Source organism: Aegilops tauschii, chromosome 1 (assembly GCF_002575655.3).
Source record: "Aegilops tauschii subsp. strangulata cultivar AL8/78 chromosome 1, Aet v6.0, whole genome shotgun sequence".
Lineage (NCBI taxonomy): Eukaryota > Viridiplantae > Streptophyta > Magnoliopsida > Poales > Poaceae > Aegilops > Aegilops tauschii.
The window spans coordinates 345483600-345502501 of NC_053035.3; the positions used below are offsets into that span (position 1 = coordinate 345483600).

General features: G+C 49.8%; 1 protein-coding gene and 1 long non-coding RNA gene across 2 annotated transcripts; both read left to right on the forward strand.

Moving 5' to 3' along the window:
• The first annotated feature begins 5404 nt into the window (after positions 1-5404).
• Positions 5405-6580, forward strand: LOC123496852 (putative F-box/FBD/LRR-repeat protein At1g78760). Its single transcript, XM_045232226.1, has 3 exons — positions 5405-6310; positions 6395-6446; positions 6576-6580. The coding sequence occupies exons 1-3, from the start codon at positions 5405-5407 to the stop codon at positions 6578-6580; spliced, it is 963 nt and encodes a 320-aa protein (XP_045088161.1).
• A 2292-nt stretch (positions 6581-8872) lies between these two features.
• Positions 8873-11995, forward strand: LOC141021990 (uncharacterized). The gene is made up of 2 exons (XR_012182935.1): positions 8873-9144; positions 10287-11995. It is a non-coding gene; the product is annotated as an uncharacterized lncRNA (long non-coding RNA).
• Positions 11996-18902: the final 6907 nt, after the last annotated feature.

Here is an 18902-nt window from a genome sequence, read left to right on the forward strand (position 1 = left end):
CCGCCCTTAATGCAGCTTCGCGATGGCGTTCCTCCCCCAGCACGAGATCCATCCCCCGTGTGGCGTCCTGCTGCGTTTTGTCGAACGCCAGGACCCGTGCGGAGCGATGCTTGACCTCGTGAGGAAGGACTGCTTCAGCCCCGTAGACGAGGAAAAATGGAGTCTCGCCCGTCGGCTTGGTGGCGGTGGTGCGGATGGACCACAACACAGACTGGAGCTCATCGTGCCAGCCCCTGTCGTAGGCCTCCAGCTTCTTCTTGAAGGTCCTGGTCTTGAGGCCCCACAGGACCTCCGCGTTGGCGCGTTCGGCCTGGCCATTGCTCCCGGGGTGCGCTACCGAAGCGTAGCAGATCCGCATTCCAAGGTTAGCACAATAGGTTTTGAAAAGGTTACTAGTAAACTGCGAGCCATTATCTGTGATGATGCGGTTGGGGACTCCGAAGAGGCTCACGAGGCCCTTGATGAACTTGACAGCTGAGCCGGCTGGGATGGTATGGACAGCTTCCACTTCCGCCCACTTGGTGAACTTGTCGATGGCAACATAGAGATAGCGGTAGCCCCCTGGCGCTCGAGGGAATGGGCCTAAGATGTCCAGCCCCCAGACCTCGGACAGCCATGTGAGCGGGATGGTTTGGAGGCCCTGAGCAGGCTGATGGATTTGCTTGGCGTGGAATTGGCAAGCTTCGCAGGACTTCACCAGCTCGGCTGCGTCGTTGAGTGTTGTAGGCCAGTAGAATCCACTGCGGAACACCTTGCCGACGAGGGTCCGTGACGACGAGTGGTGCCCACAGTCCCCGCCGTGTATGTCAGTCAGCAACTCCCTTCCTTGATCACTGGAGATGCAGCGCAGCGTGACATCGTTCGGACGTTTCCTGTATAACTCGCCGTCTCGGATACAGTATGCCGTGGCTTGCCGGGCCACGTGCTCCACATCCTCTTCCTTCTCCGGCAGCGTCCCGTGCGTCAGGTACTCATTGAATTCCTTGGTCCAGCATTCCTCCTGGGGCTCGAGCGCCAAGAGCAACCGAGCTCCTGAGGTCGGGCCACAGGCTGGGGCTCCCGTGGCCGGAGGCTGTGGGAGCTCCTCCCGAGGCTGAGTCGTGCTTGAAAGAGGTGGCGTAGCTGATGGCTTGAAGAGTCGCTCCTCAAAGACACCGGGCTCTTGAGGTTGCCGCTTGGATGCTCTCCTGGCGATATCGTCGGCTTCCTTGTTGGTGCCCCGGGGCACGTGCTGCAGCTCAACGCCCGAGAACTATTTTTCCATCTTTCCCACCCCCGCGAGGTAGGCCTCCATATGCTCGTCCTTCGACTCGTACACCTTGTTGGAGAAGTTGACGAGGAGTTGCGAGTCACCTCTGACGGTAAGGCGCTTCACACCTAGAGCTGCCGCAGCCTTCAATCCAGCTATGAGGCCTTCATATTCTGCGATGTTGTTGGAGACCTTCTCACCATGCTGAAAGCAGAGTTGTATGGCGTAGTAGAGCTTGTCCTGAGTGGGCGAGATGAGCACCGCTCCAGCCCCCGCGCCCTGGAGCGCGAAGGCGCCATCGAAGTACATGACCCAGCCGTCCGGAGCCTCTCTCCCTGGGGAGGTGGACCGGTCTTCTCCATCCTCAAGTGCCGGGGCGTCCGTCCATTCTGCCACAAAGTCAGCGAGCGCAGCCCATTTGATGACCCTGGTAGTGCTGAACTCCAACTGGAAGGCCTGCAACTCGATGTTCCACTCAGCGACCCTTCCAGCTGAGTTAGGGCTCCTGAGCACCCTCTCCAATGGGTAGGCTGAGACGACCTTGATGGGGTGACCCTGGAAGTAGTGTCGCAGCTTGCGTGATGCCACCAAGAGTGCGAGCAGGAGTTTCTGGGGCATGGGGTAGCGTGACCTCGCGTCCCGCAGTACGGTGCTGATGAAGTAGACCGGGTGTTCAACGAGGGCTGGCATACTGTCGAGGCTCGTGCCCTGCAGAGATCGGGACATATCCTGAGGTGGAGGGGTTCCTGGGGCCTGACTGTCCTCAGGAGCTTCTACGATGTTGCCCTGCTGAGTTTGGTCTTCCACCGCTGATGCCTTTGCTGCGCCTTCCTGACCCTGCGTCACTCCATCTCCGGCTTGGCGCGGCGCACCCTTGGCCTGGCGCTCCTCCCAAACCACCACCAGCGCCGCGCTGGCGGAGTACGGGGTGGCGGCAAGGTAGTGTACCAGAGGCTCGAGAGGCCGTGGTGCCACCATCACCGGGGGGCTGGTGAGGTATTTCTTGAGGTCTTGGAAGGCCTGGTCGGCCTCTGGGGTCCACTCGAACGGCCCCTTCTTCTTCATGAGCTTGAAGAAGGGCAAGGCGCGCTCTCCCAGTTTGGAGATGAAACGCCCTAACACGGTCACCCGCCATGCTAGCTTCTGCATCTCTTTGAGGGTCTGTGGTGGGCTCATGTCCTCGATGGCCTTGATCCTCTCTGGGTTCGCCTCGATCCCTCTGTGGGATACGAGGAAACCCAGCAGCTTGTCGGAGGGGACGCCGAACACGCACTTCTCCGGGTTAAGCCTCAAGTTCACTTGGCGCAGGCTCTCGAAGGTCTCCTCCAAGTCTTGAATCAATGTCCTCGCCTCGCGAGACTTTACCACTATGTCATCGACGTAGGCCTCTGTGTTTCTCCCGAGCTGCCGCCCCAGGGCGATGTGCATCAACCGCTGAAAGGTCGCGCCCGCGTTGCGCAGCCTGAAGGGCATGCAGGTGTAGCAGTACACCCCACATGGTGTCAGGAAGGCTGTCTTCTCCAGGGAGTGGGCGGCCCCACCACCCACTCCTGAAAAGGGCTTGCTGAGGTTGAGCCGCTCGAGCGCACGTGAAGAAGGCTGAAGGCTTCTACGGAGAGCAAGTCGAGGCCAGCACCGCCATCGATGAGGGTCTTGGTGACAGCCACGTTGCAGATGGTGGGTGTGTAGAGCATTGGGAGCATGCCGGAGCCTGCGGTGGCGGACGAACTCGATGAACTCACGACACAAAGAGATGCAGGATTTATACTGGTTTGGGCCACCGTTGTGGTGTAATACCCTACTCCAGTGTGGTGGTGGTGGATTGCCTCTTGGGCTGATGATGAACAGTACAGAGGGAAGAACAGCCTCCTGAGGTTGAGGTGTTCTTGTGCTTGATGTCTTAGCGGGTGAGAGCTGGGTGAACTGCTCGATGCCTTACTGTGGTGGCTAGCTCTACTTATATAGGCCCTGGTCCTCTTCCCAAATATTGAGCGGGAAGGGAGCCAACAACGGCGGGCAAATTTGAAGGGGGACAGCTAGTACAAGCTATCCTGACAAAAGTGGTCTTCGCCTGCAAAGGCTCTGGTGGTGACGCCATCTTGGGCTCCACGATGACCTCCGTCTCGCCGTCCTTCTGGTCTTGGTCTCGTTGCACCGATATAGCAACCTTTGCCTGATGCCTCGGTACTCCTCGCCTGCGTTGGCCTCCTTAGCACCAAAGAGGAAACAAGGACGCTGCGCGCGCTGGCGCCCGCCTGGCACCCGCCTGGCGCCCGCCTGGTGTCGATCGTCATGGCTCACGTCACGAGAGCCTCGTGAGATTTTGCCCTGCCTTGATATCTCCGCTCCTCGTGAGCCTGCCTGGCTAGGCCACTCCTGAGGACGTCTTGCGTCGTCCGCCTCACGAAGCTTGGACCCTCGCGAGGGTCTTGGATGCCTTGTTGATGAAGATGGGCCGTACGGCCTGCTGGCTTAGCCACGCCGCGGGCCGCAGGCAGGCAAGTCTGGGGACCCCCGTTCCCAAAACGCCGATAGATTTTATGAACATCAAGAAGAGGTGCTTCAATGCGGCAACAAGGCTTCTAGACGTGCTCGTCTTATATTGTTAGGGTATTGTAGGCATATGAACTTGGATTTAAAAGTACACATCTGGACAAACCAGTATCCAATAATGGATTTGCCGGATCCATTGACCTGTGAATGTTGAAAACGGTTATCCGGCTGTCAGAGATAGGTGTTGCTGCGTGCTTTCCAGTTTGGATTTCTAGCTTGTACTTTATGCACTGTCTGTAAGGTTGTCAGGAACTTGTTTTTGTGTTGTTCAGCCGTGTAGCAACTCACAAGCTCAAAAAACTATCAAGTTTTCATGTTTTTGTGCATTGTCTGTAAGTTTGGATTACCTTTTGTGAATAGAGCGAGCGACTAAAATCATCTGGAACACGCAGTCACGTGTGATGTGATGGCCGTGCCTCTCCAAATAACTCGTTAGCTGAAGCTTCATGCCCGTGCCTATGACCCGAAACACTAAATCAAAGATGAGGCGGCTGCCGCGGGTTACCGCTATAAAAGCACGAACGTGACCCTGCGTAAAAGGCAAGCATGCCTCTCTGGGCCTCCATACCGTGCCTCTCCTGGTGATAGAGTCAACGGAATCATTTGGAACACAAAGAGACATGAACGTGACTCTGGATAATAACAGGTCAATGCGTTTATGGGCTTGACAACCGTGCATGTGACCTGAAACACTGACACACAGAAAGTCTCCTTGATGCGTAAAGGACCGTGACGCTACTAAACATAGAAAGTCGCCCTTGTGCATTTGAGTTAAAATCTTGCAACGAAAACAATTTTAACACGGACAGTCGCTCGTCACTCTCCAGGACTTAATGACCATTTGCTTACGAATATAATTGAAGCTATTACAACGGGTCACGGTTGTGTTTGTGATACAAAGATTTCAAAAACAATGGGTCACGATTGTGTTTGTGTTTCTGTTTCAAAAATGGATATAGTGCCTGGCAGTAGGTTCACAACATTTCATGTGAGAGAATCACGTCTTTACATGCTACTGAAGCACGGGGAATCACGGTCGTGCCTGTGTGGCATGTAGAACAGTGCGTTACAATGCCGAAGGCAGGACCGTGTGTCTGGTACGTGACAAGCCGTGCCTCTGCCATGCTTCATTGGTTTTGTCCGTGAGCATTTCAGCAGAATCATGTGCAAAACAGAGGCACATCCTTGAATCTTCTAGTGACTTAATTGTGAACGTGCCCGTGGAAAATTTTGCTACTCGCAGAGGCAAGATGACTGTAGAATCGTGCTTCTGGCGTCAAACAGATTCTTCTATTGAATATGTGCCGTAAATAATTAAAACACAGAGGGTCACGCTCGTGCTTGGTCTGCGAGTACAACAGTGCATCTCGTACCATCAAAGCCGTGGCTCAATTTAATGTTTCAAGCAGCCATCTACCATTTACTTGTTACGAGTAGTAATTAACCCGGACCCTCCCGTCAAAAGAAAAAAAGAGGTAATTAATCTGGACCATTCCGCTCCCCGTCATGGGTATTTAAGTCATTTCATGGATTGACAGGCTGTAATTCATTTCTCCAGATCCACCTCACTGAGCACTGGTCGTGGGCGGCGCCACCCCAGGAATGGAGGTGGAGATGGAATGCGCTGCTCGTAGCACCAAGAGGTCGAAAGTGGCACCGCCGGCGACGCCGCCTTCTGGGGGTGTGCTGGTCGTCGGAGGGGATGGAAGCGGCGACCGTGCTCCCTCTCGATCCGAGGAAGAAGAAGAGGGATGTCGTGCGGATCGCATCAGCGATCTCCCCGACGCCGTCCTAGGTGAGATCATCTCTCGTCTCCCCATCAGGGAGGGCATCCGTACTCGAATCCTCGCACATCGCTGGCATCCTTTATGGCCCATCGCTCCTCTGAATCTCGACTGCCGCGAGATTTCCGTCGGTGGTCTTTTTAACGATGGAGAAATAGTTCATATTGAGACCACGTCTAGGGTGTCCGTCTTCACCGATGAGCGCGTCCGTAAATGCTATTTCGGAACTCAGCGCTCTCGAAAATCTTTCGCTGATGTTGCCAGTCTTCCGGAATGCATCATGTCCGCCCACCAGTGCTCGGTTAGCCGCCTCTCTATCCCGGTGTGCTACCTACAGTGCAGGCCCTCCATCGTTGATGCCTGGCTCCAATCCTGGAAGCTGAACAATCTCCAGGTTCTTGAGTTCTACTATATGTTCCCAGAATTCGTGATGCAAGAGGTCACACCACTGCATGTATGGACTTCATCTAGGCCCTCAGCACCGGAGTCCGTGTTTCGGTTTTCCTCCTCTTTGCACACCCTCGCCTTTGCTCTTTGCCAAATACCAGACAATTATGTAGGGACGCTTAAGCTATCATTGGTGAAAAGACTGTCGCTTGTGGAAGTTGATATATCAGACGTCTCGCTGCAAAGCATGATCCACTCTAGTTGCCCTGCACTCGAGTCCCTGCTGCTTGTTTGCAGTAGAGGAGTTGGTCGCATCACAATTGAGTCTCGTAACCTAGTAAGCATCGGCGTTCGTTGTGCACACGGCGAACTCATTATTGAGGATGCCCCTTTGCTTCAACGATTGATCCACGATATTCAGGTTGGCGACTCGTTGATAACCGTTGTCTCTGTACCTAAACTAGAGACGCTAGGTGAATTCATTTTCGTGTCTCCCTTCACACGCTGTGAGGTACTGACTTTCCATGATACTGGAACACAGCTGCACTTGTTCCGATGTTTGTTCTACTAATTTGATGATCTATGTTCTTTGCTTCATGCAGGGTGAGGACTTGGAGGTAACCCGTGTCTCTACACCTGAACTGGATAAATGCATAGATGCGTATGGTCTCACATGTCTTGCGGTACTGAGTTTTCACAATCTTCCGAACTGTATTTTCTTTGAGAGGAAACAAGTTTCATGCCATCCAAACTTTATTATATTAATTTTATGATCCATCTTCTGTTAATTTTCATGAAGCATTTGGAGGCCGTTAGTCTAACAACAATGCGGCAATCTGTCAAGACCTTGCTTATCTACATGGAATATAAAGTGGATCTCGTCATTTGCTTGTTGCAAATTTTTCCAAAACTCAAGAAATTGTTTGTCGAGGTGATGATCTTCAGAAATATGCATATTGTAGTACTCCTTCCATTTTCAAAATGCTCGTCTTAAATTTGGCTGGAACGGATGCACCAGTATCTACACATGATTTACTATTGGATACATCCATATCTAGGCAAGTCAATGTCAAAGTTCTTGTTACGGAGCTGGTAGAATTAATTGTTTCATTTGGTTTTTCGATGCTCCATATGTCTTTTTATATACGCTAAGTATTTTCAACCTTTCATGTGTGTTTTTAGGGACGGTTGATTCTTCATGGTGAAAAAAACAAATGGCGTCTTAAGCACCCGCAATTTCTCAAACATCACGACATTTGTGTGAAGAGAGTAACGCTTGGAGATTATGTTTCCTCGCAGAGTTACATTGAATTTGCGACGTTCTTTGTTCTGAGTGCGAAGGATCTGGAGTCCATCAGCATTAAGTTTATCTCCCCTCCTGAGGAGTTCACGGGAGTATTTTACAAAGAGCAACAAAGGGTTCTGAAGTGGCACAAAAAGGCTTCCAAATGCGCATCAAGTTGCAGTTGTGTTGGTCCGGATTTAAAAAAGAGGACCGTGACTATCTGGATTTGACGGATCCATTCAGGTGTGGATGCTGATATCAGGTGCGGTGTTAGTTGTTCAAGCTTGTGGAGTTATCTGTTGTTGTGATGTTTTGAGCGATGGTTCTGTGTAAACATTATCAAACAACCGTTGTACTCTTCGGACCGTGCGTAGGATTGTTTTTTGTGTGTGCTGTGTGCAGACATAAAGGAGCTCCTGACTGCTAAAACGAATCTAGTTTTATATCTTCTTGTATTGGTGCTACAACATGTCATAGTGAGTGAGTGGCCTCTCCATTTTTGAGAAGGCACTGTCATCGTTATTCTGATCTACCGCTGTGTCAAATGTGAAGTTCTGTGCCTTTGTACGGTCGCGGGAACTATAAAATGCTGTGTGGCACCATGATAAAAAGACACAAAGTAGATTGTTTTTTGGAATAGAGGGAAGCATGATGTATGTATAACCGTGCGTGTGTTGCATGTACAGCCATACCTCTCGTATGTTTCTATCATTCACACAATGCATGTATAACCGTGCCTGTGTTGGAGGTAGAGTAGTGCTTCTCCTCCTTGACCGTGTGTCTTTTACGTGACAAACACTGTAACACGGAAAGCCACGACCATGCCTTCTTGAGTACACAAGACATGTCGCTACTTGTTACAGAACGGTGACTGTAGAGACTTCACGCCCGTGCTTTCAAAAACAACGTCTCTCAAATCTGCCACTCATTGCCTCACAAAGTAAACAGTGAGTGTTCATATCAGAACCCAATTCTGTTCGATTTGGGCAATAAACGCATGAATGTGACCCTGCCTAATACTAAAGTATGCCTCCATGGGTGTGACGCTCGGATAATTAGGCTACAGTAAAACTCCGCTAATGATGCCACGTCACCTCCGTTACTGTTGCTAATCTCGCGTCAGTTCAAAACGATTCAAATTCAAATTTGAGTTAATGGAAACATCAAAAGTTTTCAAACGTTAAAACTAAAATGTTCGGTTTGCGAAGAATAATCCCTACATTATTTTGGTGAAGTAACCACACTTTTACAAAATGTTTAAGTATTCTGAAATAAATAAAATAGCAGCAGAAACAGATAATTAAATGCCTTTTTCAATTAATAAAATATTAAGCTAATTTATTTAATTGCGTGAACTAATGGGGCAGTGACATATTTGTGAAACTAAATTAGGAACTAGTTTTGTATTTTATCTAAACTATAGCAATGTGAAACTAAAATAAAATAAAATAAAACAACAGGTTGAAACCCCGTGGGCCACTTGGCCCAAATGGCCGAAGTTGCCAGGCCAGCCCAGCTTCCCCTCCCTGGCCTATAACCCTCCCAGTCGAACCCTAACCTAATCCGAACCCCACGATCCCCACTCCCCCTGCCCCCCCCCTCGCTCGATCTGGATCGAGCCCGACGCCCGCCCCCGACGCGTCCCCGGCGCCATCGCACCGGCACCACCCCGCCGCCACCACGCCGTCCCGGAGCCGCCCCCGCGCCCGACCCCTTGCCGCGCCGAAGCCCCACCTCGCCGGCGTGCCCGCGCCGAGGAACCGTCGCCTACCGCCATCGCCCGACGCCGCCCGGAGCTACCTCGCTGTCGAGTTGCCGCCCCGTCGCCGGATCCCGCCTCCCCGACTCTTCCCCGAGCCCCGCTGCCTTGACCCTACGGATCCGCGGTGAGGCCCCCGGCCTCTCTTCCTCTCTGCCCCATGCTGCCGTGCCCGCCGCGCCCGCTCGTCGCCGGCCCCGCAGTCAACCCGGCGTGCCACGCTGCTCCCGCCCGAGTGCTGCTCCCCTTGCTGCGGCCCTGTGCGCCTCCGCCGCACCGGAGCCCCGACCGTGGCCGCTGGCCACGCGCGGGCCATGGCCTCGCCAGCTCTGCCTTCGCGCCCCTGCTAGCCCCGCCACCACCGGAGCCCCGCGCCTCCGCCCACTTCTGCTACTGCAGCTCCCCAACCCCCCCGCCCCGCGCCGCTCCGTCATGCCGCCGTCGCCTGCTACTACTGCTGCTGTTGCAGCAGCTGCTGCCACTGCCGGCCGTCGCCCCGACCGCCGCCGGCGCCTCCCCTCGCCTGCTACCGCTGCTCCACGCCGGCGCCCAACGCCCCTCGGGCACGCGCCCGTTCGGGCGCCCGCCCATAGCCCGATCGCCCGCACCTGCTAAGGCCATGGGCCAATGACATGAGGGCCCCATGCCCAGAGAACGTTTTTATTAAAAAAAGGGGATTAAAATAATAATAATAATAATGTTAATTAATTAATTAAAAAAACTAAATTAATTAACTTAATTAACTTTGATTAACTAACCTAATCACGTAGTTAAGCTATTTAACTCTGATTAGTTAAACTCTATCAATGACGAACGGGACCCACACGTCTGTTGACCTAGTTAACAGACGGTTGATTGCTGACATCACCCTGACATCATGCTGACGTCATAATTACATTTTCTAATTAAATAAATTCTGTTAATTCTAAAAATGATTTAAATCTTTAAAAATTAATATAAAATAATCCGTAACCCGGATGAAAATACTTTCTACATAAAAATTGCTCAGAACGACGAGACGAAACCGGATACGCAGCCCGTTCGTCCGCCACGCGTCCCTAGCATAGCGAAACCGCAACTTTCCCCCTCCGGGTCATCTGTCCGAAAACGCGAAACACCGGGGATACTTTCCCGGATGTTTCCACCCTTCGCCGATATCACCCCTTACCGCGTTAGGGCACACCTAACACCGCTGTTTGCTTTGTCATGCATCGTTATGCATCTGTTTACAGTGTATTCATTGTTTCTTCCCCCTCTTCTCTCCGGTAGACTACGAGACCGATGCCGCTGCTGGTGCCCCGTCCGACTATGCTGTTGACGACCCCTCCTTCTTGCCAGAGCAACCAGGCAAGCCCCCCCCTTGATCACCAGATATCGCCTATTCTTCTCTCTACTGCTTGCATTAGAGTAGTGTAGCATGTTACTGCTTTCGGTTAATCCTATTCTGATGCATAGCCTGTCATTGTTGCTACAGTTGTTACCCTTACCTGCTATCCTACTGCTTAGTATAGGATGCTAGTGTTCCATTAGTGGCCCTACACTCTTGTCCGTCTGCCATGCTATACTACTGGGCCGTGATCACTCGGGAGGTGATCACGGGCATATACTATATACTTTATATTATTACATTACTTATGATACTGTTCGGAGATGGGGGCTGAAGGGGCAGGTGGCTCCATCCCGGTAGAGGTGGGCCTGGGTTCCCGACGGCCCCCGACTGTTACTTTGTGGCGGAGCGATAGGGCAGGTTGAGACCACCTAGGAGAGAGGTGGGCCTGGCCCTGGTCGGCGTTCGTGGATACTTAACACGCTTAACGAGATCTTGGTATTTGATCTGAGTCTAGCCACTGGCCTATACGCGCAAACCAACTACGCGGGAAAGATATGCGCACTCGACGTCGTGGTATCAGCCGAAGCCTTCGTGACGTCAGCGACTGAGCGGCGTGCGCCGGGTTGGACCGCGTAACGCAACTTCCTTTGAAATGGAGGTTGCTAGGTCTGCTCTCCGGCCGCGTACGCAACGTGCAGGTGTAAAATGGGCGATGGGCCCAGACCCCTGCGCTTATCGGATTTAGACCGGCGTGCTGACCTCTCTGTTGTGCCTAGGTAGGGTTGCGACGTGTTGATCTTTCAAGGCCGGGCATGACCCAGGAAAGTGTGCCTGGCCAAATGGGATCGAGCGTGTTGGGTTATGTGGTGCACCCCTGCAGGGAAGTTTATCTATTCGAATAGCCGTGATCCTCGGTAACAGGACGACTTGGAGTTGTACCTTGACCTTATGACAACTAGAACCGGATACTTAATAAAACACACCCTTCCAAGTGCCAGATATAACCCGGTGATCGCTCTCTAACAGGGCGACGAGGAGGGGATCGCCGGGTAGGATTATGCTATGCGATGCTACTTGGTGAACTTACCATCTACTCTCTTCTACATGCTGCAAGATGGAGGCTGCCGGAAGCGTAGTCTTCGACAAGACTAGCTATCCCCCTCTTATTCTGGCATTCTGCAGTTCAGTCCACCGATATGGCCCTTTACACATATACCCTTGCATATGTAGTGTAGCTCCTTGCTTGCGAGTACTTTGGATGAGTACTCACGGTTGCTTTTCTTCCACTTTTCCCCCTTTCCCTTCTACCTGGTTGTCGCAACCAGATGCCGGAGCCCAGGAGCCAGACGCCACCGTCGACGATGACTCCTACTACACCGGAGATGCCTACTACTACGTGCAGGCCGCTGACGACGACCAGGAGTAGTTTAGGAGGATCCCAGGCAGGAGGCATGCGCCTCTTTCGATCTGTATCCCAGTTTGTGCTAGCCTTCTTAAGGCAAACTTGTTTAACTTATGTCTGTACTCAGATATTGTTGCTTCCGCTGACTCGTCTATGGTCGAGCACTTGTATTTGAGCCCTCGAGGCCCCTGGCTTGTATTATGATGCTTGTATGACTTATTTTATTTTTTTAGTTGTGTTGTGATATCTTCCCGTGAGTCCCTGATCTTGATCGTACACGTTTGCGTGTATGATTAGTGTATGATTGAATCGGGGGCGTCACAAGTTGGTATCGGAGCTGACTGCCTGTAGGAATCCCCCTTTCCAACTCCTTGGCCGAAGTCGAGTCTAGACATTGCAAAAGTTTTACTAACATGGCTGTGTGTCTTACGGGCACACGTCGCCATTGGGTGGTAGTAGGATCTTTTAGTCCTCGACCTATACTCTAGGACTCTGACATCTCTTCTATTCGGGTTAAACAATTTTACTAACTCTGACTCTAGGTTCTCGATAATACTTTCTCCCGAAGAGCCCCTTATTACAGGTGATCGTCTGCTGCACCAGAAGAATCCGAAGATGCTCTCCGATGTTCTCTTGAGACTTTATGGCGTCGCTTTTGCAATTCCCCTCCATCGATAAACCCCTATGGATAACCACATATACTCGCCATTCATACAATGCTTCCCATTGATCTTATTATTACAAGATACATCGAAATTCTCTCTATTGTTTCAAGAATACTTTGTGCCTACTGCCTTGCAGTTCTTTGCCACATGAATACCCCTACGGATAATTCCTCGCTCTTACCGAGTATCCGCTCATCCCTAGTTGTTCATGTGTTTCACAAAATTCTTCAAAATACTATGCGATCTTTCGAGAATCCTCATTAGCCTATGGCTCTTGAAATGCTTGTCTGCCAGCATTTTGGTTAATTCCAAATGACTAGCAATATTCATGGATGTCCTTTGCCTTTATCATCTTGGGTCCCTTGATTCAATATGTTGCGAATGTTGCAATCCTTAACCAGATCCTAGAATTCATCCTTTCGGCTCAGACGTCATTTTAAACATGAGCTGGATCTTGACCAGTCAAATTGCCATCGATTGTATCCCTAAGCCTACTCAACTTATCCATCCTTGATCAGAGTGTTGCTTCTGATCCCTGATTTGGAAATCATAATTCTTTTGCATTTGAACTTTGAATTAGTCAGATGTTTCTATAATCAGATCTCCTTGCATTCTTCCTCCTCTGGTTGAGTACCGATGCTCACATCAGATCCCTTGTGGACCATCGGTTCCTTTGTGGATTTTATCCGACAGTGTCCTTCATATTGAATAACCTTGTGAGCCTTTCCATGGGTATATAATGCCTTTCGTAAATTGTATCATCTGCTTTTGAACAATGCTCTACTTTCGAGCTTGTATTATTTACTCCGAAGTTTGTGGTATATGTTCCTAAGATGCCCTGATGGGTTGAACCTATGCCTTCCCTAATCCGTGTGAACCCGAAAGATTTCACGGGTCATACTTATCTGGTATTGCACCAGGTAAAAAACTTTCAACAACTAATGTCATTTTCAAAATACGAGCAGTGAATGAAAGGTTATGCATTGAAGAAGTGGGAGTCGACCTTGAACTTTGTGTTCATGCCCATGGACATGATGTAGATCTTATCATTGAAGCTTCTCTTAAATTAATTATTCCTTTGGTATAAGTTCATCTTATATCTCGGATCTGGCCTTTTGCAATCGTGGTTCCGACCATATTTTCTCTTTGATCCCATTTCTCAGACAAGTTAAAGTACTTGTCTTTTGCAAGTCAATACACCAGTCCAACCTCTACCTTGATCTACCATCGAGTATTACCCTCTGGTATCTTGAGAATATCTAAGAACTATGTTGCATATTATGAGTCTTCGTCAGCTATTATTTCTCACTGGTTCCAATTTTTCATGGGTTCTGGGTTGTCGTCAATCGAGAACATCGATAAGTGAATCGATCCCGAGCTCCGATACGATAACTCTTAGTAAATTTCGTTGCTTATGTGTTTAATAATCCTTCAAGTCATTCCTATCCTGATTGGCTATATCCTTATCGTGCTAAATTTTAACTGTGCTACCTGGTCCTTCTTTCCGGAGCACAATTTTCGACGATGAGCTAAGCTTACGTCGATTTTCCTCATCATATCATTTTGCCTTGAACAACAAGCTTGATTTCGAGTTGTGTCGTACCCATGGTTCCAATAACCTTTCTCTTCATCATTCCTTTGACTTGATGTCGTCGCTGGTTGATTACATCTTCATGAAATCTCTCGACAAATGTGTCGTGATCATCATCAACCTTACGAGCTCTTCCAGGATATCAATCGAATTCATGATGGGAAATACCATCCTTGCCCTCGATGATTTGTGTTATCATCGGCCACTTTATTGCCTTCCTTCCAACACAAACTTGATTGTGTTTAGTGTTATACCTTGAGTTCCTTGCTATCCAGCATTTGTTCTTCTTTACCTTGGAATCTTACCACCTTTTATGACAAGATGTCGTGGGAAATTTCACCACCTCTTGAGAACTCTTAATACAAGTGATACTTCTCACCATCATCATTCCTTCTTGGTCCCCGTGTTATTTATAACCGGAATGCCGACAAATGAACTATGATGTGTGAATTCAAACTTCTAGTAACCCTATTGCTTGGAAGTTACGAACGATAAGTTTCTTTCTTCATGTGTTGATTATTGACTCACCATTCTAACATCGACCGTGCTACTTAGTCCATCTTCTAGGTGCATGTTTCGATCAATGATTCACTCAAGTATGTTCTCCTCGAAACATACTTTGTTATATACTTCGACATGTCCAATATGTTACTTTGTTCGCCTAATTGTGGAAATCCATCCTTTGGAAATATCGATGAATTGTCATTGAGTCCATCAGTCACCTGCTCCTCATCTCCTTGGTTTACTGATGAACTCTTGTTTCAGAACTCGCTTCCATAGTTCATTTCCCGAGAATATTGCAATGTCATTCCGTCAATTTGTGTTGTACCTTTCTTCTCAGACATCCTGAGTCTGAGGTAGACACCAATCAGATCTAAATCTCGGTCAGATATGATGGTTGGAACATATATCCAAGAGTTATAACGTTGGTCTTATATGACCCGGTAAGGTGATGTCATGCCTAGCACACCTGGCCGAAGGGCCTGTTGTTATAGTTCCATTTTGGCAAGGTTAACCATTCTTCCATGAGGAAATTGTAAGACTTATTCTATGAGTTGTTCCTGATGGATCCTTTGTGTATCCAAAGTCTGACCTTTGCTTAAAGACCATGTCAACGCTATCTCGAAGCATGTATGTGGTACTCCGAATTTCAATAAGAACATTTGAAGCACAATGCTAAATTTTCTTTATCAAATTATCCAAGCACCGTTGTATGGGTAATGTCATGATATTTCTCTCCCCTTTCCTAAAAGGGTTTTCCATGTTATATCATGTCATGGATATCATGCTCTGCTTGTCTTTGGGAAGGATATACCCCTGAAATATGTGTTTAATCACATTTTTCCTTTCCATTGTTCTGTTTAACCGATGATCACATTTTCCTTTCCATTGGTTTGTTTGACCTTTCTTGTGATCTATATAATCTAAGTAGTAATAATTCACTGCCTATGTAAACACCTCGGTGTACAACTCTGTCAGTAAGACCCTGTTACTATTGTTGATGACATTCCGGTAACCACCGATGGACGAGAACTTTGCCTATTGGTCCGCCTCGTTCCACGAGCAGGAAGATGGTTCTCTTCGTCCCTCGCCCTTGGTACCGACGTAGTTGCCGACATAACTGACAGGATCTCCGCTGACATGTCTTGCCTACATGGTCATCCAAGACGTCACCGCCCTTCCTATCGTTAACTCACATGGTGGGCCCATAACCCATAGTTCCACAGGATCGAAACCTGACTCTTCTGTACACCCTGTTGTCAAAGTTATTCCTCGCGCTTGACTTCATATGTAATTCACGGGCCACCTGCCTAGTGATCTGTTCTGGTATCAGACGCAATACATGTTCTCGTTGCTCTGAACCCCTTTCACCTTCTGTCTGGGCATTGAACGATTGCCTGGCTGCTTGAAACTTCTTATTGTACCTTCGAACTTTACTCTCGATGTGTTTTAATTGTTCAACTCGAGAGGTTCTCATATGCTCATTCATGGGTTAATCCCAGATTATTACCCTTATAGCATTCTGTCATTGTCGATCTGCCCTGTTACCTATTCGTAAGTACGAAGGAACCCCCGAAGGAAGGATTACGACTTCATAATGATGACCTGAAGCAGTGGAATGAAGACATCAACGTAATGGATTGACCTCTTCGAGACGAGCAACCAAGACCGAGAGGATTCGTTAGAAATCCGTAACCAGATCTTTCCCCCTTACTTCCCCTCTTAAATCTCGGGACGAGATTTCTTGTAGTGGAGGAGAATTGTGATGCCCGGATAATTAGGCTACAGTAAAACTCCGCTAATGATGCCACGTCACCTCTGTTACTGTTGCTAATCTCGCCTTAGTTCAAAACGATTCAAATTCAAATTTGAGTTAATGGCAAACATCAAAAGTCTTCAAACGTTAAACTAAAATGTTCGGTTTGCGAAGAATAATCCATACATTATTTTGGTGAAGTAACCACACTTTCACAAAATGTTTAAGTATTATGAAATAAATAAAACAGTAGCAGAAACAGATAATTAAATGCCTTTTTCAATTAATAAAATATTAAGCTAATTTATTTAATTGCGCGAACTAATGGGGCAGTGACATATTTGTGAAACTAAATTAGGAACTAGTTTTGTATTTTATCTAAACTATAGCAATGTGAAACTAAAATAATACAGGAAAGAATAAATAAAAATAAAATAAAATAAAACAACAGGTTGAAACCCCGTGGGCCACTTGGCCCAAATGGCCGAAGTTGCCAGGCCGGCCCAGCTTCCCCTCCCTGGCCTATAACCCCCCCCAGTCGAAACCTAACCTAATCCGAACCCCACGATCCCCACTCCCCCTGCCCCCTCCCCTCTCGCTTGATCTGGATCGAGCCCGACGCCCTCCCCCGACGCGTCCCCGGCGCCATCGCACCGGCACCACCCCGCCGCCGCCACGCCGTCCCGGAGCCGCCCCCGCGCCCGACCCCTTGCCGCGCCGGAGCCCCACCTCACCGGCGTGCCCGCGCCGAGGAACCGTCGCCTACCGCCATCGCCCGACGCCGCCCGGAGCTACCTATCCCGCCTCCCCGACTCCTCCCCGAGCCCCGCTGCCTTGACCCTACGGATCCACGGTGAGGCCCTCAGCCTCTCTTCCTCTCTGCCCCTTGCTGTCGTGCCCGCCGCCGTCGCGCTGGCCACCTTCGCCGCGCCCACTTGTCGCCGGCCCCGCAGTAAACCCGTCGTGCCACGCTGCTCCTGCCCGAGTGCTGCTCCCCTTGCTGCGGCCCCGTGCGCCTCCGCCGCAACGGAGCCCCGACCGTGGCCTCTAGCCACGCGCGGGCCATGGCCTCGCCAGCTCTGCCTTCGCGCCCCTGCTAGCCCCGCCAGCACCGGAGCCCTGCGCCTCCGCCCACTTCTGCTGCTGCAGCCCCCCCCCCGCCCCGCTCCGCTCTGTCATGCCGCCGTCGCCTGCTACTGCTGTTGCCACTGCCGGCCGTCACCCTGACCGCCGCCGGCACCGTCCCTCGCCTGCTACCGCTGCTCCACGCCGGCGCCCAACGCCCCTCGGGCATGCGCCCGTTCGGGCGCCCGCCCATAGCCCGTTCGCCCGCACCCGCTAAGGCCATGGGCCAATGACATGAGGGCCCCATGCCCAAAGAACGTTTTTATAAAAAAAAAGGTGATTAAAATAATAATAATAATGTTAATTAATTAATTAACTAAATTAATTAACTTAATTAACTTTGATTAACTAACCTCATCACGTAGTTAAGCTACTTAACTCTGATTAGTTAAACTCTGTCAATGACGAACGGGATCCACACGTCTGTTGACCTAGTTAACAGACGGTTGACTGCTGACATCACCCTGACATCATGCTGACGTCATAATTACATTTTCTAATTAAATAAATTCTGTTAATTCTAAAAATGATTTAAATCTTTAAAAATTAATATAAAATAATCTGTAACCCGGATGAAAATACTTTCTACATGAAAATTGCTCAGAACGACGAGACGAATCCGAATACGCAGCCCGTTCGTCCGCCACACGTCCCTAGCATAGCGAACCCGCAAATTTCCCCCTCCGGGTCATTTGTCCGAAAACGCGAAACACTGGGGATACTTTCCCGGATGTTTCCCCCCTTCGCCGGTATCACCCCTTACCGCGTTAGGGCACACCTAACACCGTTGTTTGCTTTGTCATGCATCGTTATGCATCTATTTGCATTGTATTCGTTGTTTCTTCCCCCTCTTCTCTCCGGTAGACTACGAGACCGACGCCACTGCTGGTGCCCCGTCCAACTATGCTGTTGACGACCCCTCCTTCTTGCCAGAGCAACCAGGCAAGCCCCCCCCCCCGTGATCACCAGATATTGCCTATTCTTCTCTCTACTGCTTGCATTAGAGTAGTGTAGCATGTTACTGCTTTCGGTTAATCCTATTCTGATGCATAGCATGTCATTGTTGCTACAGTTGTTACCCTTACCTGCTATCCTACTGCTTAGTATAGGATGCTAGTGTTCCATTAGTGGCCCTACACTCTTGTCCGTCTGCCATGCTATACTACTGGGCCGTGATCACTCGGGAGGTGATCACGGGCATATACTATATACTTTATACTGTTACATTACTTATGATACTGTTCAGAGATGGGGGCTGAAGGGGCAGGTGGCTCCATCCTGGTAGAGGTGGGCCTGGGTTCCCGACGGCCCCCGACTGTTACTTTGTGGCGGAGCAATAGGGCAGGTTGAGACCACCTAGGAGAGAGGTGGGCCTGGCCCTGGTCGGCGTTCGTGGATACTTAACACGCTTAACGAGATCTTGGTATTTGATCTGAGTCTGGCCACTGGCCTATACGCACTAACCAACTACGTGGGAAAGTTATGGGCACTCGACGTCGTGGTATCAGCTGAAGC

What these genes read in the sequence shown, in the direction of transcription:
- LOC123496852 (XM_045232226.1), top strand. Translation starts at nt 5,405, where the DNA reads ATGGAGGTGGAGATGGAATGCGCTGCTCGTAGCACCAAGAGGTCGAAA. An exon ending in CAATTGAGTCTCGTAACCTA is followed by an intron (nt 6,311 to 6,394) that starts GTAAGCATCGGC and finishes CACGATATTCAG; the next exon opens with GTTGGCGACTCGTTGATAAC.